The sequence below is a fragment of the Macadamia integrifolia genome, chromosome 5 (assembly GCF_013358625.1).
Source record: "Macadamia integrifolia cultivar HAES 741 chromosome 5, SCU_Mint_v3, whole genome shotgun sequence".
NCBI lineage: Eukaryota > Viridiplantae > Streptophyta > Magnoliopsida > Proteales > Proteaceae > Macadamia > Macadamia integrifolia.
This window is the reverse complement of record NC_056561.1, coordinates 27,368,627-27,388,344: the sequence shown is the minus strand read 5'-3', so window position 1 is coordinate 27,388,344 and position 19,718 is coordinate 27,368,627. Positions and strand designations below refer to the sequence as shown.

General features: G+C 36.6%; 1 protein-coding gene and 1 non-coding gene across 5 annotated transcripts; one reads left to right on the top strand and one right to left on the bottom strand.

Annotated features, from left to right (window-relative positions):
• Positions 1 to 1,626: 1,626 nt before the first annotated feature.
• LOC122080437 lies at positions 1,627 to 1,733 on the bottom strand. The gene has a single exon (XR_006140732.1). It is a non-coding gene; the product is annotated as a small nucleolar RNA R71 (small nucleolar RNA).
• A 10,273-nt stretch (positions 1,734 to 12,006) lies between these two features.
• Positions 12,007 to 16,775, top strand: LOC122078295 (60S ribosomal export protein NMD3-like). 4 transcript variants are annotated; one of them, XR_006140026.1, is made up of 5 exons: positions 12,008 to 12,213; positions 13,203 to 14,783; positions 15,003 to 15,046; positions 16,346 to 16,422; positions 16,511 to 16,775. XR_006140026.1 is itself a non-coding variant. In XM_042644228.1 (3 exons), exon 2 carries the CDS (start codon positions 13,205 to 13,207, stop codon positions 14,738 to 14,740), a length of 1,536 nt encoding a protein of 511 aa, XP_042500162.1. In that variant the 5' UTR covers positions 12,007 to 12,213; positions 13,203 to 13,204; the 3' UTR covers positions 14,741 to 14,783; positions 16,511 to 16,775. The 4 variants fall into 4 exon arrangements, 2 of the variants coding, with proteins under 2 accessions (XP_042500162.1, XP_042500161.1); XR_006140025.1 differs by lacking the exon at positions 16,346 to 16,422 and having other exon boundaries at positions 12,009 to 12,213; XM_042644228.1 differs by lacking the exons at positions 15,003 to 15,046; positions 16,346 to 16,422 and having other exon boundaries at positions 12,007 to 12,213.
• Positions 16,776 to 19,718: the final 2,943 nt, after the last annotated feature.

Here is a 19,718-nt window from a genome sequence, read left to right as displayed (position 1 = left end):
GCCGTGGAGCAATTTTTTTTTCATGATTTTTTTTCTATAGTACTAGAAATTTCAGATTTGGTTTATTCCAAATCTGGTTTTTAGTACTGGTAGTATCTCAAATCGATCAAGTTTTCAGTTCGAGGGTTGAAGTTCAAGTGAGTAGGCTCATTCAGTAGTCTTCTCTCCCCCCTCTCATTCTCTCTTCTGACTACCCTTTCTTTCTTAATTTAGGATTTTAATTTCAGTCGTTACATTATTGCTATCCCTTTCCCCCAAGTTCGTGGCTGGTGTATGTGTTGGCTTTGCCCCTCCTAGCCATAGAACCATCAGTTTATTGTTTTTATTTTAATTGCCTCCCTTTCTCTAAAGCCAAGTAGAGTAACCCTTATAAGAGTGACTCTCTGGTCAAGTAGGGAAGCTCATATTATGATGCATCCCTCGGGCTAAGTAGAGAAACCTACTTGTGAGTCTCTCTCTTGCTTTCTCCCCTTTTTTTATTTTATTTTTATTTCAGCATTTTTTTCTTTATTTTTAATTGCGTGGGTTGTTTATTTTCAGTTATTTATTTATTTATTTTTAATTGCATGGCTTGTGTCTTTAAATTCTTAGATGACGAATGGTTAGGATGTTATTTTAGATACATATGCTTAGGACAATAATTAGAATTAGATCACAACCATTAATTGGTTCACTTTCGTATTATTAAAAGAAATAAAAAAAATAAAGTGGCTGCTCTCCCTGTGTTCGACCCGTAGCTACACTGATCCGTACGCTTGCGGTTACATTTTAAATCTCAAACAAGTTTTTGGCGTCGTTGCGGGGAGATAGTTCCATGTTATTTTTTGCTTTCTTTTGGTAAATTGGAGTGTTTTATTTGCTATGTTTTGTTTTTCCTTTTATTTTATTGAATTCCTGAGAAGAACAACTTGCAATAATAGTTAAATCGGTGGAGGTCGTCATGCCTCACAGTATGATAAAGACAGGTTTCGCCCTGTAGCAGTACCTCAGGAATTGACCTGAGCAACCTCGAATCCCTGTCGGTAAGCTTCCAAAAAGCCAAAAAAAAATCAAAAAAATCAAAAAATCATTAAAAAATAAAATTTTGCTATCCATTCTTTTATGCTTGTCTTACTTTAGTTGTGGGTAGTTTTCTATTGCATGAGTGTTAAGTTGGTACGTAATACTAAGAATCGGTTAGAAAGAAGAGATCCAACAAGTAGTGACCCTATACGTTTGCTTTCTTTAAAACCCTTCAATATGGGAGACCAATAGCAAAACCCTTCACCTAAATCTTTGAAATATAGGTTCTACCCTGCTAGAACAACCCAACCTTCCTGCATAGTTCTACCACAAGCCTAGGGCAATAATTTTGAACTCAAATCTCAATACATCACTATGTTGCCCCACTTCCATGGGTTGACCTCTGAGGATGCATACCTATTTCTAAGGGAATTTGAAGAGGTATGTGTTCTAATTAAGATCCAATAGCTTTCTGATGATACTGTTAAGCTTAGGTTTATCACTTTTGCATTGAAAGACCAAGCTAAGAAGTGGTTGTATGGGTTACCCACAAATTCCATAACCTCATGGGAACAGTTCACAGTTGTCTTCCTTAAGAAGTTTTTCCCAACTCATAAGACCAATAAGCTCAGAAGTGATATCCTTCAGTTTAGGCAAAAGCCTAGTGAGTCATTTTCCAAACTTATGGAGAGATTCAAGGATCGACTCCAAGAATGCCCTCACGATGGCCTAGACCTATGGCATTTATGTCAAATAATTTATGAGGGTATTGATTACCCAACTAAACAAATGATAGAGTCTATGTGCCCTGAGGGATTCACATCATTTACAGATGAAGGAAAGGCATGGGAATTCTTACTTGACTTAGCTGACAAAACCCATGAGTGGGAATCCACCCAAGAGAGTGAAAGAACCATAGGAGGGAAAGGATATTTTGTGGATGGGATGGTAGCGAAGGAAGCCCATTTGGATAGCCTAATCAAGAGGATTGAGGCTATTGTTCCTAGAGAGCCATCATCAGTCAATTTAGTTAAGATTTGTGCTTGGTGCCAGTCCCCTGAACATGTCATAGAAAAATGCCCCAACACCTCTGGGGGCACTTCTAATGATAGTATTAATGCCTTATACCAGAATAATCCATATAGTAACACCTACAATCTAGGATGGAGAAATCACCTAAATTTCTCTTGGAATCAGAGTAACCAAGCAGTGCCTTCCAATTTTCATAATCAAGGTCAACCTGGACTCCAAAGGCCTCCCTTTGCACAATAATCTTTTTCTCAAAATACTTTTCCTAGGTCAAATGTAGGACCTCAGGCTAGTTTTCCTAGGGCCCCTCTCCTATCATCTTATCAGTAATCCCCTGGGTTTACCAACACTGGAGAGGCAAGTAGAATAAGTGACTTGAAAAAAAATATGGCCCTCCTCATGACAAGCCATCAAAATCTTACGAGAGAACTTACCCAAGTTGTCTCAATTATGCGTGAGAGGGAGAAGGAAACTTTACCCAATCAACCAGAGCCTAACCCTAGGCATCATCAGCTTGTTAGTTCACAAACATCAACTAATGCACCACTGAATATAGTACAAGGTCAAACCCAACAAGGGCCCTCTAACCAATATAATGTTGTTTATGCCCTTAGGAGTGGTAGAGTACCAAACTGTTGAGTTCAACATGTTTAGGATTGGTAAGCAACCACATATGGAAGAAGAGATCAATATGCTTGAGGATTTTCTGTATTTTTCTAATGATTTAGTTACCAACTTTGATATTGATTTTGATTCAGAATTCCAAGAGTGTATGGATGAGTTGGATGATGATAGTGAAAATTTCTTTTCTGAAGTCTTGAGTCTTCACACACTTGTGGAGCCCTTAGGACCCCTTTCCAATTCCATTCCCAAACCTTCCATAGTTGAGCCCCCTAAGCTAGATCTTAAGGAGTTGCCATCTAATTTGAGGTATGCTTTCCTAGGGCCTGACCAGACTCTTCCTGTAATAATTCCTTCAAATTTGACTTCTAGCCAGGAAGAGGAGTTACTTAAAGTGTTAAAAGATAATAAGGAAGCCCTAGGTTGGACCATGGCTGATATCAAGGGTATAAGCCCTTCCATTGTGCAACATCATATACATCTTATGGAGGATTCCAAACCATCCACGGAATCCCAAAGAAGAGCCAACCTAGTGATGATGGAAGCCATTAAGAAAGAGATCCTAAAGTGCTTGGATCATGGAATAATTTATCCTATTTCTGACAGCCAATGGGTAAGCCCAGTTCACGTAGTGCCTAAGAAGTCTGGTGTGACTGTAGTTCCTAATGCTAATAATGAGTTGATCCCTACCCGTGTCCAAACAGGATGAAGTGTGTGCATTGACTACAGGAAACTTAATGTGGCAACCTGGAAGGACCACTTCCTATTGCCATTCATTGATCAGATGTTAGAGAGGTTAGCTGGACATGAATACTATTGTTTTCTTGATGGATATTTTGGCTATAACCAAATCTCAATTGCTTTAGAGGACCAACATAAGACCACTTTTACATGCCCATATGGAACATTTGCTTACAGGCGTATGCCCTTTGGGCTTTGCAATGCCCCTGCTACGTTCCAACGATGCATGATGAGCATTTTTTCTGACATGGTCAAAAAATTCTTAGAAGTATTTATGGATGACTTTTCAATTCATGGGAATTCCTATTCTGAATGTCTTCACCATCTTTCCAAAGTTTTAAAAAGGTGCATATCTAAGAATTTGGTTTTGAATTGGGAGAAATGTTATTTTATGGTTAAATCTGGTATTGTTTTAGGCCATGTAATATCCAATGAGGGAATTAGAGCCAAAGTGGATTTAATTGATAATTTACCACCTCCTCAATCTGTCAAGGATGTCCTGTCTTTTTTAGGGCATGCAGGTTTCTATAAAAGGTTTATTAAGAACTTTAGTCAGTTAGCCCAACCTCTCACTTCATTACTTGCCAAAGATCAAACTTTTGAGTTTTCTAAAGAGTGCCTAGAATCCTTCAAACAACTTAAGAAGGAGTTGACCAATGCACCCATTGTTCAACCACCTGTTTAGACTGAACCTTTTGAATTGATGTGTGATGCTTCGGATTTTGCCATAGGAGCGGTTTTGGGTCAAAGGATTAATAAGTTGCCCACTGTCATTTATTATGCTAGTAGGACCTTAAATGATGCACAACTCAATTATACAACCACTGAAAAAGAATTTTTAGTGGTTGTGTTTGCATTAGAAAAGTTTCGATCTTACTTAGTTGGTTCACATGTGGTGGTGTATACTGATCATTCTACTCTCAGATACTTAGTTCAGAAGAAGGATGCCAAATCCCGTCTGATTTGGTGGGTTTTACTTTTGCAAGAGTTTGATTTAGAAATTAGGGATAAAAAAGGAGTTGAAAACCTAATTGCAGACCATTTATCCCGGCTTCCCAATTCCTTAATTGTCGATTCTCCAGTCAACGAGAACTTTCCAGATGAACAGTTATTTGCAGTGTCCAGTGAACCATGGTTTGCTGACATTGTCAACTTCTTAATTTCAGGTGTGACTCCGGATCACTGGTCCACCCAAGATAAGTATAGATTTCATTCCCAAGTTAAGCACTTTTTCTGGGATGATCCTTATTTGTTTAAGATATGTCCGGATCAAATTATCCGACGATGTGTTCCTGATCATGAGTAACATTCTGTTATCTCTTTTTGTCATGATCATGCATGTGGTGGACACTTTGGACCTAAGAAAACTGTTGCAAAGGTTCTCCAATGCGGATTTTATTGGCCCACTCTTTTTAGAGATGCTTTTGATTTTTGCAAAGCTTGTCCCGCCTACCAGTCTTTTGGCCGTATCAATAAGAGGAACATGATGCCCCTCAACCCTATTTTGCTAGTTGAGATCTTTGATGTTTGGGGCATCGACTTTATGGGAGCATTCCCTAATTCCTTTAGAAATTTGTACATACTTTTGGCCGTTGATTATGTTTCTAAATAGATAGAGGTCATACTTTGTAAATCTAATGACCACAAAGTGGTGGTCCAGTTTCTCAAAGAGAACATTTTTTCCCACTTTGGTGCACCATATGCAATAATTAGTGATAGGGGTACTCATTTTTGTAATCGGTCTTTTGAGACCCTAATGAAAAAGTATGGGATCACCCATAAGTTATCTACCCCTTGTCACCCCCAAACTAGTGGCCAAGTGGAGGTATCTAATAGGCAGATCAAACAAATCTTAGAAAAAACTGTTAATCCCAACCGTAAGGATTGGTCCCTTAGGCTCATTGATGCCTTGTGGGCCTATCAGACTGCATTCAAAACCGACCTTGGTCAGTCACCCTACCGTTTAGTGTATGGGAAAGCTTGTCACTTACCAGTTGAGTTAGAGCATAAGGCCTTTTGGGCCATCAAGAAGCTCAACTTTGATTTTTCTGATGCGGAAATTCACTGTAGGCTCCAACTATCTGAGTTGGAGGAACTTAGGAAAGAAGCCTATGAAAGTTCTAGGATTTACAAGGAAAAGACCAAAGCTTTCCATGATAAACACATTCTGCGTAAATCTTTTACAATTGGTGATAAGGTCTTATTGTACAACTCTCGATTGCATCTTTTTCCTAGTAAGCTTAGATCCTGATGAGATGGCCCATTTATTATCCATAATGTATATCCCCATGGGGCTGTGGAGATTTTGAATCCAGGAACAGGGATAATTTCGAAGGTTAATGATCAGCGTTTGAAACCGTTCCTCGAGTTTCCTAATACTAGTAGTGAAGAGGTCATGGATCTCCATGAACCTCTTTACACTGATGACTAACTTTTAATCAGGTATGACCCCCTTGCATTGTCTTTGCTTTTAATTTTTTCCATGCATTGAGGACATTGCATGACTTAAGTGTGGGGGAGGGAAACCAGTTTTTGTTTTTTTTTCTTTCACTTTGTTTTGTTTGTTTTTCTTTTTATTTTTGAGTTTGCTAAGGATGAAGTCCTACTTTGGCTTTTAGCTAATGATCAGACCATTCGGATGCTTGATGTATGAAAATAAAAGTTTTGATTAAGGTACCCATTTTGAACGTATAAAACCCCTATTAAGAAGAAAGAAACAAGTATGTGTCTTGAGATGGGACTTTCTTTTGAAAAATAAGAGACCCCTGTTTTATGGTGATGGACCATATGTAAGTCTGTGGGTTCTTTGTACTTTTGATTTGGAGTTGAGACCTTCTTTTTAATTTAGCATGGGTTGACAAATGCACAATTTTAAATAAAATGTGAAATGTGGTATAAAGAAGAATAAGAGTTGATTCCCTTGGAACTAGACAGGGCATTGCGCCTTAGGAAGCGTGGTGTCTTGATCAAAATTCCTTGGGAGGAAACTTTTGAAGAAATTCTAACATCACTGTCTTTGTGGGCATATGCAAAAAGCGAAGCTATATAGTAACTTGGGTGTCTAGTGTTTGCTCCACCATGTCATTCAGGCCAAAAGTAGTGGAGTAGAATAGAGTTTATTAAGCCAAAAAACAAAAAAAAGAGAAAAAAATGTGCAAATGTCATTAATGCTTGGTAACATGTTTGGTCAAAAACACTCCAACACCTTAGTCATTGGTTCCCTATCTCTTCACAAGTGGTTTTGCCTTAAGATAAGGATGTTTTGGAAGAGACGAGGTGAGTTCCAAATTAAGAAATATGCTAGTGTCTGAAATTGATAAAGGGTAATAAAAGTTCAAGTGTGGGGGTCCCTTGTGAGAGAAATTATCTTTGCTCCGGATCGATATGACCCTTACCTTTAGCTAAGGTTGGGATTTTTTTATTCTGAATTTTGGGTGTATATTCACTGTAAACACCCACGAGACACAACTCGTCCACTAGGGGTGACCTAAGGGTTTAAAAGCTTGTTACACATGCTAAGTGCAACCGTAATTCCTACGAAAGTGAGTTAGGTTTTTTGTCTTTATTCTTTTTCTTTTTGTTTTGCTCGAAGACTAACAAAGTCTAAGTGTGGGGGAATTCTGATGAGCACATTTATGTGTGAAATCTAGGATAGTAAAACATGCATTTTACATATTTAGAATGGAGCTACCTTGGGTTTTACTCTCTTTTTTGCAGGTTTTATATTTTCAAGGCCTTAAGGACTATCGGACGCTATATCTTCAATTTTACACATAAAGAGGTCCTATTTTTTTTCATCGTTGCGAAGAGGACAAAATTTTGAGCAAGATGGACGTGTTCAATTAAAAGTACATATTCGTTTGGTCATCCGTACAAATGATTATTCTTTTCAGGCCAAAAAAAGAATGATGGATTAGAACTAAACCAAGATGCAGAACCAACCCATTTGCAGTTGTCCCAGAGGTACAAGGAATATTTCAAATGCCAACAAGGATCGATGGACCACATCCTTAAGTGATTGAAGATTCGTTTTTGGTAACAACAACTACCTAGTGTAGTTGGTGAGCTATGGTGTGCAAAATTTCCTTGCTCACCAAGAGGTCTCAAGTTCGAATCTCATGGTTGTTTTTTTTTAGAGAATTTTGTTGAAGATTTCCTGCTTTTCACTCACTTAAAGCACTAAGGGCATGGAGGGGATTTTCACATCAAATTAGAAGCAAGGAAAATCGTGGAAGGGTTCCTGCACAAGAAGAGAAGAAAAAAAAAAGGGAGAAATAAAGATTATCCAAATCTTCTCTCTCCTCCACATCACCAAAAGATTATCCAAATCTTCTCTCTCCTTCACATCATCACCAAAAAATTGTCCAAATCACACAAAGCAAGAAGGAAAATCGTCCCTTGGAGGGAGAAAAAGAAGAGAAATAAATTAGAAAAAAAAGGAAAGAAAATAAGCAAACAAATTATAGGAAATTTCTCAAAGTTTATTTCTCTCTTTTCTCTCCTCCACCTTAGCACTTTTGGTCTCAAAAGATCTCACAACCAATTGTGGGTTTCTCCCTTTTAGGAAAGAGAAATTTGTTACCCTACCTCCCCATTCCCTATAAATACAACTCATGTAAGAGGAGGGGAGACAATTCATTCTTCTTCTAGTTTTTTTAGTTGCTCTCTCTTTCTCTTGCTCTCTCTTTAGTTTTAGTTCTTCTTTATCTTTTCTTTAATCACTTTTGTAATAGCTTTTTTTTATTTCAATTAATGCAAGCACTCTTTTATTTTTATTCAGCCCTTTTATGTTTATGATTTATGCAATTGAGTTGTAATTTTTTAAGTTATAGCTCTAGGCTTAGATCTAGGTGACAAGATCACGAGCCGTGGAGTAATTTTTTTTTCATGATTTGTTTTCTCTAGTACTAGAAATTTCAGATTTGATTTATTCCAAATCTGGTTTTTAGTACTGGTAGTATCTCAAATCGATCAAGTTTTCAGTTCGAGGGTTGAAGTTCAAGTGAGTAGGCTCATTCAGTAGTCTTCTCTCCCCCCTCTCATTCTCTCTTCTGACTACCCTTTCTTTCTTAATTTAGGATTTTAATTTCAGTCGTTACATTATTGCTATCCCTTTCCCCCAAGGTTCGTGGCTGGTGTATGTGTTGGTTTTGCCCCTCCTAGCCATAGAACCATCATTTTATTATTTTTATTTTAATTGTCTCCCTTTCTCTAAAGCCAAGTAGAGTAACCCTTGTAAGAGTGATTCTCTGGTCAAGTAGGAAAGCTCATATTATGATGCATCCCTCGAGCTAAGTAGAGAAACCTACTTGTGAGTCTCTCTCTAGCTTTCTCCCCTTTTTTATTTTATTTTTATTTTAGCATTTTTTCCTTTATTTTTAATTACGTGGGTTGTTTATTTTTAGTTATTTATTTATTTAATTTTAATTGCATGGCTTGTGTCTTTAAATTCTTAGATGACGAATGGTTAGGATGTTATTTTAGATACATATGTTTAGGACAGTAATTAGAATTATATCACAACCATTAATTGGTTCACTTTTGTATTATTAAAAGAAATAAAAAAATAAAGTGGCTGCTCTCCCTGTGTTCGACCCGTAGCTATACTGATCCGTACTCTTGCGGTTACATTTTAAATCTCAAACAATTTGGGAGGCATTAGAGGAGAGATAGTTGATGTTTAATGGTTTTAATTTCATACTGCAATGTTGCAGTAGTAGTTTCAAGAGTTCTGATTCTGGTGGAATGGTCAGGAACTGAAGGGGTTTGTATTTTGTCGAATTAGTGAAGTATAGTTTGTAAATTATAAGGTTGGATAGAGGTTTGAGCCTTAATATTTTGTTTAAGGTGTTCAAGACAGTCCTTTTTTGGTTCGGGGGTCTGTTAAATTATCAATATATTCAAAAATATTTGTTTGAGGAGATGTTTGCAACATACGGACAGATTTGGAAGCACAATCTTCACAACTTAAACCAATAATGCAAGAATCACAAGCACAAGCTTGGAAGTTGTCATTATCAGTAGAGCTAGAGACATAATGCTCAGAGGCTTTAACTTGGTTTAGATTGTAATTTTGTTCATAAGAAGATGAGGAAGAAGAGGTGTCTTGGAAAAAGGGCTAAAATTTGAGACTTATCTTGTTCAGAAATTTGTAAAGAGTTTATTCTTGTAGAGACACGGCAGTATTTGGCAATGTGGCCAGGTTTGCCACACTTAAAGCATCCTCGGGAAGTTTGGTTTGGATTTTTAGGTGCTTTGAAAGGCTTTTTATAATTGTTATGCTTTGGTTTGGAAGGGGATTTTTGGTAAAATTCAGGAATGGTAAATGGTTTGTGAGAAGCATAATGTTTTGATTTGTAGATTTTTTTGGAGAATTTTCGAGAGAATTTGTGTTTTGTTGGAGGTCTAAGGAGAGCAAAACCAAATTGTTCGCAAAATCCTTCTAATTCTCGTTTGTAAAATTTATTTTTTTTGTTAATTTATTTTCGTAACCTAATGTCAGTGCACAAGGCTAATCCTTCTTCATGGATTAGATTAATTATTTGACCATAGGTCATTTGATCATATGGGATAATCCCGTCATTTTCTTTGCGAAGGCGTTGTTTGATTTTTTCTGAAAAAGAGTTGGAAGACCTGTGAGAAATTTTTCTTTCCAACAGGGAAGGTTGGCGTCGGGTCTGGTTAGGACTTTGGTAAAGAAAGTATCTTTGTACAATTTGAAATCATGTAATTTCTTACACCTAAGGTTCGAAAGTTGTTTAGCAGTTCGGTCTTTGAGACGAGAAGGGTTCCCTAAGAAATAATTTGCGATACTGAAAATAAGGGTATTAATAGCATCCTCAATAGGGTCGCCTTCGGCGTCAAGGAGGGGAGTTCCTTCAGGGGTAGTTTGGATGGCATTTAAGATTTCAGTTTTTTGATTATTTGTGAGAACATAATCCCACCAACCTTTAAGCTGACCGGTAAAACCAGAAATGAGCAAAGTAGCAACAGCATTATTAGCCGTATTTTTAATACAGTGAGCGTTGCTAACCATAGTCAATTCTTAGAGTTTATTCATAAGGTTATGTTCAGATAAACCATCTATGTTCCATTCATAAATGATGCCACTTTTGTAAGAAGCCTGAGGAGCAGTTCCTCTAGCTTCGATTTGGAGGTCTGGAAAGACCGGGTGTTGGGTTGAGCTTTATCCAGTTTGATTAACTTGGGGAGTCTCCGAGTCAGAGCTAGATGAGTAACTCAAAGAATATTTTGTAAGAGTGCTAACCTGTCGATTAGCAGATCCAGCAATTGATTGATTTGGAATAGATGTGTCGAGAGCTTCTAAAGTCGCGAGACGATGGTTAATTTGATCGAGTAAAAATGATTTATTAATTTGGCCTTGTTGTTTGGGTGGTATGATGCATGGTTTGAAAGGAGGGATTAAAGGAGGAAGAGGAGTTGATGCAACTGAAGACAAGGGTTTTGGTTGGACAAGGCACTCAACTCAGGAGAGTTGGTCGCCTAAAGTTTGAAGACTTAAATTTGTAAAATTTGATTGTTCAATTAATTTTCTATCTGGGTTGGTTTGTTCAACAGTTTTGAAGGGAGAAGTAGTGATTTCTATTTTTTTAAATTTATATTTGATACTATCCAATCGGGGATGGATAGCCGAGGTTGTTGGACCAGCGCTAAGGGTCTAGGTCTTGTGTGAGGCTGTTTGAGTGGAGATCTGGTTATGCCAAGGGTTGTCCATGTTGTTATCCTGGGCATAAATATCAAAATAAGTGAAGAAGAAAATATTTGTTTTAAGTTGTGTCATAAGAGTATACCAATTTGTCCGGATTTGTGCTTGTTGGTTTAAATCAAACGTTGAGAAAAACTAGTTTCGTTTTTGGCTATTCTTAGGGGATTCAAAATCTACTCTAAGTAAAGGTTTGTCAATTTGGAATTCGTTGTTAATTTGAAGCATACTGACAGCACGATCAAAAGGAGGCGGAGCTACTTCTGAAAAGGTCGGAGATTGTGGACGATTTTGGTATGTTTGGGAAATATTTGGTAAAGAGAACGAAGTCTCGTAGGTACTATGAATAACGTTTTGTCCGGAGTTTAAACCGAAAAGGTTAGGAGGAGGAGTCCGTGGGGGAGAACTATTAGGAAAATAGTTTGAGGAGGTCGAGGCACTAGAGTATGACCTTCGGGAACTTTGGTAAACACTTGGTGGTATTTGTCGGTTAAATCGAAGGGTAACTAGGCCATCTAAGTCTTGCGAGATGGACTAGATGTTGGTATTTGAAATTTGAGGTTGGGGGGCAGTCGTTTTGCAGCTGCCACTCAACAGGAAAAGAAATATCTTTTCACTGAACAAGTTTTGGATAAATGGTTTGACCTTGAATATAAATATAAATATATATATATATATATTTATATTCAGCTCTACTTAATTTAGCTGATTTCTGCTTCTATTTCGGAGGATCAATTGAACAAATAAGTGAACCTTCTACTTGGAATTAAATTTTCATGTATATAATTATTTGATCAAAATCTTACATACCTATTGCGTGGACTCTATTTCTTAAGTTTTGTAAACCCGAACAGTAATCGGATAGTTTGATAACGAGTATGACTAATGAGAAACCCAACCTGGGTAATCAGGTAATTTTCCCTTTTCTTGTTAGTTCATTTTTCATACCCTCTCCTCGATTTCACACCTGGAGAGAGTTCACCTCTCAAATAGAGCACCGCCTCTGAGATATACGAGGAGTACGAAAATTACAATCGAAGAAGCATAGAAGAATTCAAGCTTTTGAAATCTACTGAATCAACCAAGTAATCGCCCAAGTAAGTCTCTCTCTCTCTCTCTCTCTTCTTCCTACACACAGGCACATATCTGAGCTCAGAGCGCAACAAGGCAGAAAACCTAGTATGTCCTTCCTTTGAATTCATACAGAATTAGTCCTTTCTGATTCCGTCTGGAAAGCCCATCATGACCTACTCTGATATATCACCCCCTTCACCCCGAATCGTGGTTTTTTTTTTTGGTCTGTGTTTTTTATTTCTCTCGTATTAATAATTGAAGCAAAGATATTTTTTTCTTGGATATATTTTTTGCTTTGAAATTTTAAAATGACAATCTGTGCTTTTATGCTATTCTCTTGAAGCCTCTTTTTTTTTTTTGGTGGGGGGGGGGGGGGTCCATAGGTTTACTGTTTCCTTATTTTCTGTATGAGACTATAAAATCTGGGCTTTTGTTAATTTCTGAGATTTTCTCTTTTAATTGTTTGCACTTTTTATTTCGCAGGAAAAATCTGAATTCATTTTCCTTTTTGTGCTAGTTTTTGTTGTGGTTCGCTAATAGATGACTAAGTTCAATCAGTTGTCTGTTATGTTTATCTTTGGTCTCTCACTTGGTAAAACAACCCCCACCCCCTCCTCCAAAAAAAGAAGGCACACGGCCTTTTTTCTTCCAATTTAATTATTATGACAACTTGCATTAAATTTCTTGTTTCTGTTTATAATTTTAGTCCTGAAAAACGACACCCATATAGATGTGTTATATTTTCTACATTTGTTTTTCTTGGCAAAAAGGTAGTGAACTCGCTTTAAGCAGTGCCTTAGGATGGTGGGAGGAATGTGATCTATGTCTAACTTCCTGGTGCAGAGCTATTTAATATGAGGAGGACATTTTAGTCCTATTTTATTATTCATTTTGGTTGCACAACACAGCGCAGCTAAATAAAAATGATCATATTGTATATTATTCTCGGGTTTATTGATTCATTTACTTTTTAGTCTAATTCATTTTGTGAAACCCATCTTTGGATCATCAGCCATGGCTGAAGAAGCAGGTATGTTTCGAGTACATCAAACTATTGGAAGTGTTCTTTGTTGCAAGTGTGGCATCCCGATGTCACCAAATGCTGCAAATATGTGTGTGAAGTGTTTGCGTTCTGAAGTTGACATTACAGAGGATCTACAGAAGCATGTGATCATAATGCATTGCCCTGAGTGTGATAAGTACTTGCAGCCTCCAAGAACTTGGATAAAGGCCCTGCTGGAGTCTAAGGAACTCTTAACATTTTGTGTGAAGAGGTTGAAGAACTTGAACAAGGTTAGGTTGGTACATGCAGAATTTGTTTGGACTGAACCTCACTCCAAAAGGATCAAGGTGAGGCTGAGGGTTCAGAAGGAGGTCCTTAATGGGGCAATACTTGAACAAGCCTATGTCGTTGAGTATGTTCAGCAAGACCACATGTGCGAGTCGTGTTCAAGGGCTCAGGCCAACCCTGACCAGTGGGTAGCTGCTGTCCAACTCAGGCAGCATGTTTCTCATAGGAGGACTTTCTTCTATTTGGAGCAGGTTATACTTCGGCATGATGCTGCTGCTTCTTGCATAAAAATTACACAGATGGATCAGGGAATTGACTTCTTTTTTGCTAATCGGAGCCATGCTGTAAAATTCGTAGAATTCTTGGGGAAAGTTGCCCCTGTCAGGAGCCGAAACGATAAACAACTTGTTTCCCATGATTCTAAGAGCAACAACTACAACTATAAATACACATTCTCCGTTGAAATCTGCCCAATTTGTAGGGAGGATCTGATCTGTCTTCCACCAAAAGTAGCTACTAGTTTGGGAAATTTGGGTCCACTCGTCTTGTGTGCAAAGGTGAGCAACAGCTTGGCTTTACTGGATCCATTTACTCTTAGGCATTGTTTCATGGATGCAGACCAGTATTGGAGGGCCTCCTTTGCATCTCTACTTTCAAGTAGGCAGTTTGTGGAATATATAGTATTGGATGTGGAGCTTGTGGCATCTGAAGTCAATGTTGGAGGCTCAAGATATGCTTTAGCTGATGCACAAGTGGCACGTGTATCTGATTTTGGGAAAAATGACAAGATTTTCAATATAAGAACCCACCTTGGCCATATCTTGAACCCTGGGGATTATGCTCTTGGCTATGACCTCTATGGGGCTAACACTAATGATATTCAACTGGACAAATATAAAGGTCTTATTCTCCCAGAAGCTATTCTAATAAAGAAGAGCTATGAAGAGAAGCGTCAAAAGCGGCGTGGGAAGCCTCGTCATTGGAAGCTTAACTCCCTCAATATGGATGTAGACACCTCCACCAGAGGTAAAATTGATGAGGATAAGATGAATAAAGAGTATGAAGAGTTCTTGAAAGATTTGGAGGAGAACCCAGAGTTGAGGTTTAATATATCATTGTACCGTAATAAGGAGTACCAACCTTCAGAAATGGCATCGGTGACTGATGGGGAGGATATACCTTCTGTGCCTCTGGAGGAATTGCTTGCTGATCTTGATCTAGATGATGACGAAGATGTCAACGACAGCATGAGGGAGTGATTTGATGCTTTCTTTTTCAGATGGGTTCCATTAGATTTTTTAGGTATGAATTTTCTTTGAGCATTCTCTTCATACCTGACCAATGTACCAAAAGCATAAACTGTATGAACTTGAGAAGTAAAATTTCTACCATTTGATCGATCTTATAGATATGAAGTCAAATCAATTCAACATTATATTCCTGTTCATTTGATATTGCCTTTCTTTTTTTCTTCCCCCTCCCCTTTGTATATACCTCTATGACTTAATGTGGGTGTTTCAGGTCAATATTATCTGTGTGTGCATCATGTTGGTTTTCTATCCTCGGTATGAACTCTGAAGACCCTTTTTTTCCCTTCTGATTTTGTTTTCTGTGAAACTGATGCTTCAAATGTACTAATGTGGTCTATCTCTGTTGATATATTGTTATATATGCTCCTTGGTTATGATATATAAGATCAGTATGCAATATCAAACTCTGTGGTCTTTATTCAAGAAAGTATGATTGACATATCAACTGGTAACAACGTCCTTGAGAGTGAGCTATGGATTTTAGGTTTCTGGTTTGTGATGTCACATTCTTTTTTAGTCTTTTGATGATTACATTGTTTTGTTTGATTTCGTATAATAATGCATTTCAAGTAAATTTACCAATAGTTCCTGTAATTTTTTTTTTATCATGATTTTATTGGTAGGAGGGTGAAGGTAATTCTCTATCAAAGAGTTTGCCTACCTAACCCAGAAGCTAAAACAAGTAGCTCATGAATCTACTGGAGGAGACACTCTGATGTACATACTACGCCTATCAACCTTTACTTCTGTTCATTCCTCAAGTGAAGTTTTTGTAGACCATGGATCCCAAACAATGAGATATCACTTGTATTTCTGTATCACGTAGGGTTGTTGCTGCAGCCTACTGGTAGCACTCTGCCTTCTGCCCTCATATATGCTACCACTCCTCATAATCCTACAATGCTCTGAGACTTAATTTTCCCCACTTACTAAATCCTAGTAAGCAATATTATTTTTTCTTTTGGCATGAAGGCTAGTATTGTTAAAGTTGCAAAAAATTAAAAACAAAATTAATCAAGTGACCAATTCCAATTGAAGACTCACTCCCTAATTTTGAACTTGAGACTAAAACCTTTCACTTTGACCCAAATTACAAATTTAAATTACATATCTTGCAACTTTCACAAACCATAAAGAGTTGTTCAGTGAAGAAAATTGATCTCCGAAAATGAATCACTCTCTGTAAACATATAGTGCACACGTCATTGAGCATTTTGCTGGTTATTAAATGACACAAAGAAGATTAAAGCAGTGGTTCCCTTGGCATACACTGCATATTATATTCTTAAATACAAACTAGAGTATACAGTTGTTACATCCAATGTCTGTCTAACCTTGTTTCTTGTACAAGCTAAATAGCAGTTAATTTGCTAAACTTCATCTCAGCTTCTACCAAGGGGAAAGAAATTATTTCAACTGAGGCAGTTGGGTCTTTATATGCTTTCTTGATTTGGATTACCTTCTCTAAATAGGAGGCAAATAATTTATTTATCAAATGTTTAACCTATGCTTTCTTGTTTCATAACATCTTATCACTTGGCATCTGTATGTCAGGGCCAGCTACTCCGTATTTGATTGACAAGTGATAATTAGTATTTTGGATGAAGCCTGCTTTTCAATGCTTTATCATGGTAGTTACAGATTATTTTCTGTGAATCAGTAATTAGGCTTGCTGTATGCATAATATGACTTTGTTTTTCAATTTTTCAACTTCTACAGGAACCTGGCAGATCTTTTAGATCTTGAGCAAACTTGGTTTATCATTTGGTTATTGGAGTAGCTAGGTGTGAATGGTAGTGAGTTTGAGAAGCTTCCAAGGGTTTATTTGGTTCTCTGCTGTAAGGAATTCTGAATATTGAATATTGAATATATATATATATATATATATATATGCATGAGAGAGCAGGGAATGAATCCTGTTATTGGGATTCCATTTAGCAGCATAAATAAAATCAAAGGAAGTGTTGGAATTTATTTTTTGTTAGTTGAGTGCATGCAATGGATTTTCTTTTTGCTCTGATAGATGGATATTGGATAATTATCTGGTAGTGTATTTCTATTTTCATTTTTAATGAAGAGTTGGTGACTATGGATAAATTGTTGGTTGCAATCTCCCTCTTCTCAATTCTCTCTTATATCCCCCATACCATTCTATTCTTGTTGATCATGAAAATAGACTCATTTCTTTTGAGGGAGTTGAGGGTGGTGGTGTTGCTCTTAATGGATATGGTTTCAAGTCAGTGGTGGAGGGAAATCACAAGTTCACTTGTAATACAAGTGAGGATTCTTGATCTTAGCCTGTATCAAGGTTTAAAAACTTGGAACCAGGGCTTGAAGTCAAAATTGAATCGTTTCAGAATCAATCGGACTCCATTAAAATCGGACTTAAGGGTTGATGGAATCCGATTCGATTTTTAAAACCATGGTCTGGCTTGATGCTTCCACGCATTGGATCTTACAAATCTTCGGTGTGACTTCCTTTGAGGTTGAACAAATATGAAAAATATAGAATTTGTTGAATATGCTTGTAAAAATTAAGAAAACACTAATGTTGTACTTAAAGAGTTTGGGGTCTGACAAAAATGGAGTTCTAATCCACCTAGTAATCCACTATGTGTGTGAGAGAGAGAGAGGTAAACTTTAGGACGAACTATTTTCGTATCCCATGTTAGTACATTAGGATACTTGGTAGTTATGTGATTGAGTTAGTTAATTGTTATAGTATGTCTTTAGTTATTTATTTATCAGAATTTGAAGAGTTTTTTTTCTTCATTATGATATTTCGGCTCTTGAAAGGAATCAAAATTTAAAATTTTATGAGAGGGGTCTATGTTTTCCTCCTATAATCGATGTCTCGGGTGTCAAAACATACTCATTGGTTATATACCCCCATCGAGCTTTTCTAAGTTCAAACCAAATGGATCCAAGATTCCAAAACCATGACAATATAGACTTAGGATTCCAAAATAATAAAAGATACTGATTCATAGGTTGACATCACTACAATATGCAAATTAATGATTTTAATAGTCACAGTATGCTGATTCATAAAAGTACAAACCATTACAAAATTCAAATGTATGATTTCAGAAAACACAATATATAAATTGACAAAAGAAAGAGACAAATTATTATAATATTCCGATTTATAATTCCCACTATTGCCATAAAAAAAAATTCAAAATGGAAAGGCACATCATTCTTCTAATATTCCAAGGTACAACTCCTTCTAATATCTAATAGTATAAAGAAAAACATCACTTTTTGAACACTAGTTTTTAATATATGATATTCATAAGCAGATATATGGGATGTGGATCAGATACTTACCATCATCAAAATTTCTAAGTAAAACCAATAACAAGTAGATAACAAAATGTGGTCGGTTGCTTAGGGTAGTTGTTGGTGCTGAGTGCAGTAGTGCACATGTGTCCTCTCATTACTGTGAAATAAGGAGATGAAGAATCATAGGGTAAGGGTTCAATAGAACATGAGGAAAATGAAAATAGAAGAAGAAGAGGAAAATAAGGGTTTCATTTTCTAAACATTGTGATGTTTTTCCAGATGGTAGTTTTAATTAATAAACTCAATGGCTCAAACTCTTATTAAAAGAAATAGAACATTGAAGTTTTTGGTCATCTTCCAACTTTTAAACAATCGCTATTTGACCAACTTCATCTTTTTAAGTCTTTTTAGCCCAATAAGTATACATTAATTAAAATCAAAGAAGTGGAATCCTTATCAACCTTTTTTTTAAGCTAATGAAGTTTTCTGGATCAATAAATCTTGACATTTATATATAGTAAGGTGACAGAAATACAAAGTGCTACCATTATATTGCTAAATGCAATATTTGATTTAAAAATTTCCTTTTTATTATCGATGCCAAATGGAGAAAAGTTGTGGATCTCCCAGATGTTGTCGAGTTTATTTCACTTTCAACAGATTTTTCACCACCTCTAATCCTTTACCCCCTTTTCATTGAGAGTCTCTTCCCTTTGGTGATTTCTTCTTAAGATCTCTTATTAATCGCATGTTTACTTTCAGTGGAAGAAATCAAATAAGTTATTTTTAGTCTTGGTGATTTTAAGGGCCCGTTTAATAAAGTTTCACGAAACGCGTTTCTGTGTCCAAAAACGGCAGAAACTAAACAAAAACTGTGTTGATAAAACTGTTTCGTTTCACTTGCTTTTAGAAATAGAAATAGAAATTCTTACCTATTTATGGTTCAAGAAACGACCCAGGCGAAACTAGTAGAACTTGTTTTGCCGTTTCTGGAAACGACTCATGGCCATTCTTTCGCTAGTTACTATCAACTTCTAGAAACATGACCGATCAAACACCTTCAATTCCGTTTCTGTTTCTAGAAACGGAAATTTATGTTTATGCCATTTCTTGAAACAGAAACGGCAGAAACGTTATCAAATGGGCCCTAAACTTTCAACCTTCTATGGATTCCCAACCTATGTCTACCAATTTATATGAAATTCTATTTAAGATATATTCTTATTTATCACTGAAATATTCCGATCCAGTTCTCTCCGCCTTTAGAATTAATCACACCCTCATCTTTCTCATACCGAAAAACGATAATGCTTTTTTTGTTAGAGACTTTGGGCCCATTAGTTTGTGCAATATCTCCTACAAGATCATCTCTAAGATAATTGTGAATAGACTTAAACCTTTCCTCAATGATCTCATCTCCCTATTTTAATCTTTGTGAAATGAGAGAAATCTTAAATAACAATATTATTGTTCGTAAAATTTTTCATTATTTGAAAAATAAGAATAAAGGAAAGGTGGGCTTCCTTGCTCTCAAATTGAACATGTCCAAGGCCTATGATAGACTCGATTGAGGTTTTATTAGAGTAATCTTTAGATACCTAGGTTTCAACAATCACTGGTGTTATCTAATATGTAAACTCTT

What these genes read in the sequence shown, in the direction of transcription:
- LOC122078295 (XM_042644228.1), top strand. Translation starts at nt 13,205, where the DNA reads ATGGCTGAAGAAGCAGGTATGTTTCGAGTACATCAAACTATTGGAAGT.